This window comes from Mytilus edulis, chromosome 7 (genome assembly GCF_963676685.1).
Source record: "Mytilus edulis chromosome 7, xbMytEdul2.2, whole genome shotgun sequence".
Classification (NCBI taxonomy): Eukaryota; Metazoa; Mollusca; class Bivalvia; order Mytilida; family Mytilidae; genus Mytilus; species Mytilus edulis.
In genome coordinates, this window is record NC_092350.1 from 3,725,033 (window position 1) to 3,731,241 (window position 6,209).

A 6,209-nucleotide genomic window follows, 5' to 3' on the forward strand; every position below is an offset into this window, starting at 1 on the left:
GCATAGGTAAACTTTTCAATATCAGATTTTGTAATTGTACCTTTCACTTTTCAAGGTAAATCTTTAATTACTAAAAATATCATAAACTTGTTTGTAAAGAAATTAAAGACCTTGATAAAGAAACAAAGTTTAATCAGAAACTGTAGTTAACAACTCCTATGACGTTGTTAGTTCCTTTCATTTTTTTTCTATAAATATTTCCTTAGTATCTTTAGTCTCATGTTTCTATTCAATCATCACAATTTTCTTTCTGTTTAAAGCTTCTACTTATTTATAAACGATTTACAAATAAACAAAAAAGCAAAAAGGAAATTGTTTTTTATAACTTTTATGAAGAAAAAGGGTTTCGATAAGAAAGTTTGGGTCTCACATTATACATTGTTACTGTTTTTCGAGTCTTCGACTTTGGTAAAAAAAAATCCTTTGTATCCCTTTTTACCTATAAATGGACTTAGTTTTCTTGTCTGTTAACATTACATTCATTTTATGATTTAATTTCATAAAATTTGAATAACTTTCTGAAACTATCCTGGTTGTGTACCAGAAGCTCGTTTTACATCATTAGATAGTATACGGAAGTAACTTTTATAAAATAAAAATCCTGTTTATTAATTTTTGTCGAGCAACTGACTTTTGTCCAAAAAAAAAAGGGACGTAGCGACCCTACATTACGTCGTCACCGTCGGCGGGACGGCGGCCACAAATATCACTCTGGTGAAAGTTTTTCCTAAACTATCCTGGATTTGCACCAACCTTGGACAAAACTTTGTTCATGATCATAAGATAGAATCTATAATTAATTATTGTAAAGAAAGATCCTGTTTATTCATTATTTTTATATAAATGAAGGTAGTGTTTCTGCCAGTTAACATAACATTCACCCTATGCTTACAATTTTTAAATGTTGGTAAATTTCTTGAACTATCTTATATAAACAAATAGTGGGTGTTCCCATGGGAGCCCCTATGTCGCCAAGCTTAACAGACTTGAGAATTTTTGAAATCATCTCTAAAATACTTGGAGAATTTACACAGGCTTTCAAAATTATACATTTGTCAGTATATAGAGATGACGGCTTCATGTTATTTACCGGAAATGAAAATGAATTGCTTGACTTTTTCGAAAGAGCTAACAACATTTACCCACTCCTTAAGTTCACACATGAAACCTCAAGGACAAATGTTCAATTTTTAGATGTAACAGTGTACAAAGGAAAGAGATTTATAAAATCTTAGATATCAAACTATATTGCAAACCGACAGATAACTACCAATACCTGCATAGATCGTCATCCCACCCATCGTCTGTATTTAAAGGTTTTATTACAGGAGAAATTATAAGATTTATTCGGTCATCTAATAATGATAATGTAGAGGACATAGAAGCACAAATTCAATTGTTCAGAGAAAAACTCCAGAAGCGGGGTTATGTTGCAGACGAAATTGATCCCATAATAACGACAACAATGAAAAGAACAAGGGAAAGTACATTACGGTACATAACTAGGTATAAAGGGAAATCACCACCTGTTTCATATGTTTCATAACAAAATTTAATCCTAGAGTTAAACAACTGGGTAAATCTTTAAGAAAACACTGGCACTTAATTTCGAATGATGGCACAGCAAACCAACTTTTTCAAAAACCACCCATTATTGCATACCAGAAACACAAGAACTTAAAAGAATATTTAACATCTTCTAAACTAAAATAGAATATAGGAGATTAAGCTATATTACAATATTCGCAAGTTAATTTAAAGAAAACAGAGAGATGATTCACCGAGTGTCGTGCCCCAGAATTTTCGTTTATTTTTATCATGTTGCTGTAAGGCTAGGGTACCTGATGAGGATAATGCCTAGGTAATATAAAACCTAAACCGAAACACCAGGTGAAAGTACATCATATAATCAATTATTTCTTACAATTATCTATGCGTATACATGCGTGTATGATTTAACTATTGAAGGAATAATAAAATAAATACCTGCCTACATAGTTTGGTTCAAAACGAAACAAATAGTAATATTGACCGACTATTTAAAAAAAAAATTAAATATATGGAAATAAACTAAATATGCATTTATTGAAGAGATAATGAGATCCTACATTGATTCTCTGTAGCTATATATACTGTTACAAAAATAGAAGATTTTGTCTTAGTGATAATATTGAGATGTTTGGATTAATTAAAAACTCGTTCTTATTACAACATCTCTGTGGATTTATGCTGTTAAAAGATAATTGTGTCTTAGGAATAGTATTGAGATATTTGGATTGGTTAAGGACTCGTTTTTATTTAAAAATTGCAAAACACTTTGACAGGAGCTTGTTTATGTTCTTACATTTATTTGTATTGTAGTCCTGTCATTTAATATTGTCATTTTAGGGTTGATTTCAACATTGCCATAACAGCGAGAAGTTTTACTAGCTACAAAATAGGCTCAACCCGACTTTTTTTTCTTGCAATGCCATTTACAAGTCAGGAAAACGGAAATTGTTATCTTAAAGTTCGTGTCTGTGTGTGTTGCATGGTCATTTGATGTTTTAATTTGCACTTTAGTGTTTTTGTTGGTTCGTTGTTTTCCCCTGATATTTGACGTGTTCCACTCAGTTTTAGTTTTAACCCGGATTTGTTTTCTCTCTATCGATTTATGACTTTCGAACAGCGGTATACTACTGTTGGTTTTATTAATAATCATAAGATAGTATCCAGAAAGAAATTTTGTAAAATAAAATACTGTATGTCCGTATTTAACTTATACGATTTATTGAAACTTTTTATTGATTGACCTTTGTCAAAACAACTCTTATTCGTTGTCATATTGTATAGCGCTTAACCCCTACTATAATTCGTTGTAAGGGCTTACAATGATAGATTGGTTGTTGGACGACCAATTTGTCCCTTTTGACTTTGCCATACTCATGTCTTATTTTATTTCTCTCAAATGTGATCTACCAAATAGGACTTAGATGTATCACTGTTTTAGTACTGACATGTGAAACACAACAGCTGCCACATATGCACCCAAACCACATATCCTGAATACCCGAGAATCATATATATATATACAATAATGACTTTTTTGGTCTTGATTTCTTGATACTGACTTTATTAGCAAGAATATCAAGCGAGCCCGCTATGTATTCCGAGCTGATAAAATGATTTAGTGAGTACTCTTCTTTTAGGTCTGATGCATGCCATGATGGCTGTCTTGGTGCTAGAATAGAGACGCGTGTATTTCATTGATAAATTGGGGCGGATAGACAAGATTGTTTACAGTTGTCATTTCTGGGCCTGTTTATAGCTGACAATGCAGCATAGTATTTGCTTATTGTTAAAGGCCATACAGTGATCTGAAGTTGTTAATTTCTGTGTCATTTGGTCATTTGTGAAAGTCGTCTCATTGGCAGTAATACCACAAATCCTTTTTTTTGTAAGACCGCATTTACAAGTATCAAGTCCTGTTCTATCAACGGGACAATGTACAAATTGCCGATAAAAAGAAATGTTGAAACAAAAAAATTGTTAAGGAAAACTATTCAAGCTTTAATGAAAATAGACATCATTTTCAAAAACAAAATACTGGACTTCTAATTATAACTGAACAACTACTTAAACACCATTTATGCATGCTATAAAAATTAGAGTTAAAACAACTGTATTATTCAAGAACATAGAATAGGCAGTATAAGACTTATCATGAGTCGCATGACATGAGAAGAAGGACATTGTTACCAGAATACAGGTGATTATCGCTAGTTCTGAGGTCTGTTTCATGTTCCTCAGTTTTACGTGTTCTATGTTATGATCTGTGTATATAAGGTGTTTTGTCTTTGGGTCATTTTTCTTTTTTTTGGCCATGGTATTGTCAGTTTATTTTCGATTTACGAGTTCAAATAATCTATGGTTTTTTTCACCTTATTTTGGGAAAAGGGGCACCATGTAAACGAGTTAAAATAAGAAAGTTCTATAACTTGAACTTTAAATTTAGGCGAATGAATAGCTGAACTTTAATGAATATTGATTTAACTACATCCATTTATTGAACTGTATTTGTTGAATATAAAGTGTGAGTACTAACAACGATAATAATAATTAACATGAACGGTTTAAATAACTGTCTCTGATAGTAAGAGAAAAATATGATGAGAATTATAGTTTATTCAGTAATGTGTATTGTTATTCAGTGTGCTGAATTACCAAGGCTTTTTAAATGCGATATACAATACGATTCTAATGAGAAAGTAACGATAGCTACTGACGTCTATACCTGAAAATATACCGAGTCATATTAACGTTTTAGATCTGAGTTCAAATGAGTTAAGTGAAATTGATACCAATTCTTTTGTGAATTATACAGATCTCCAAGTTCTCAATTTGACAAATAATAAACTGAATACGTTATCTAGAAAAGCTTTGCAAGGATTAAGCAAACTTTCTGTGCTGAACATGTCTCACAATATGCTTGATTTATCTCAGGATTATTCTGCAGAATTATTTCTTCCAATTCAAAATTTAACGACATTGGATATAAGTTATAATATGAAACAATCATATGAAGCTAAAGGTTTTAATTATCCCGATCATGCAATTAGTGTTATGTGGGGGTTGTCTATCTTAGTAATTGACATGATGCCTTTACCTCAATTCGAAAGTGGATTCAGTCGATTAAATAACCTGAAAGAATTACACTTTCAATCTTGTTATTTAAAACGTCTTGAGAATAAAACGTTTCAGAGATTTTCCTCTTCCTTAGAAGTTCTTACTCTCAGAAATTGTTTGTTATACTTTGTGAATACTGAAGTTGATGCTTTGCTGCCAAATCTTCGAGTTATAGATTTTTCTGGAACGTTTCTGCATTTGAAGCCAGCACTGCAACTTTTGAACCCATACCGTTATGCAAACATAACGACAAAAATGTTTGGTCGTGTAAGTTACCCAATGAGAAATAGCAGTTACCTCCCTTTCTCTTTAACAATCACATCCGATATAATCAAGCATCTGAAAACAATATGCGTAGGAAATTTAGATTTATCTGAGAATGGAATAGTTGATTACGAACCTGGATCGGTGTTCTCATTTGATCATCCGGAATGTTTACGTCATCTTTCATTCAAAGGAAACAGGTTTGTTCTTTATAACATGGAAAAGCGTGATGAGATTAATATGTTTTTTAAAAAAGCTATACAATTGAAATATATAGATTATTCATTCAACGCTGTTAGCTATAATATGAAGAAATCAGTAACTCCAAACATGAGTTTATTAAGTGCTTATGCAAGTTACGTATTTTTACCAACATCACTGGAAAAATTAGACATTAGTTATACAGTACTAAATACCGTACCTGCAGTATGGTTAATAGTTCCTGAAAATAACAACCTTACCTTCCTTTAAATATATTATATTCAAATACAACTTTGTTCATGTCTGTTCCTAATATTCAACTTACGACATTTATTTCTGCCGGAACAATGTACGATTTTGCTTGGCATGAATTAGGAAAATTTGAAAATAGCAGTCTGAAAATAATTGTTCTGAAAAACGCGCACATAAATAATGGGATAAGAAAGTACGATGATCGGTTTTTCAAAGATCTAGCATCTGTAGTGTCATTAGATATATCCCAAAACCATATTTGGTATTTTACAAATGAGCTGTTAAAGCCAATGACGAATTTGACCTATCCGTACTTAAGCCAAAACCTACTCCCGTCTGTTCCGATACAATTAACTGGTCACTCTTATATAAACACACTTGATGTTAGAAGCAATCTACTCACACGTGTAAGTTCTGATATTAAACACTGGGCAGATCGGATGCAAGAACTTCATGGAATGACATTAAATCTCGATGGAAATGCGTTTGAATGCAACTGTGATACTATTGATTTCATAAGGTGGATTCAAACAACCAAGGTCAATCTTGACAGCCGATCATATATATGTAAGTTATCTAATGGAACAATTATTGATACACTTATTGCGTACAATTCTTTATACGACTTGTTTGCGGAGTGTAAGAGTACAATGTACATTGAACTCGACAGGGCAAAATATGAGAAGATAACAAAAAATCTTGAGCGAATCATAGTCATCACAAAAGATATTACATTAACTGATATTCCAGTAGAGTTCTCCTACATTTTGAATTATGCTTATCTTATTCAATGGCATAATGGTCCTGGAAAATCGGATGATACATGG

General features: G+C 32.0%; 1 protein-coding gene across 1 annotated transcript; it reads left to right on the forward strand.

The window, feature by feature from the left end:
* Window positions 1–4,452: 4,452 nt before the first annotated feature.
* Window positions 4,453–5,400, forward strand: LOC139482583 (uncharacterized). The gene has a single exon (XM_071266497.1). The coding sequence runs from the start codon at window positions 4,453–4,455 to the stop codon at window positions 5,398–5,400; it is 948 nt and encodes a 315-aa protein (XP_071122598.1).
* The last annotated feature ends 809 nt before the right edge of the window (window positions 5,401–6,209 follow it).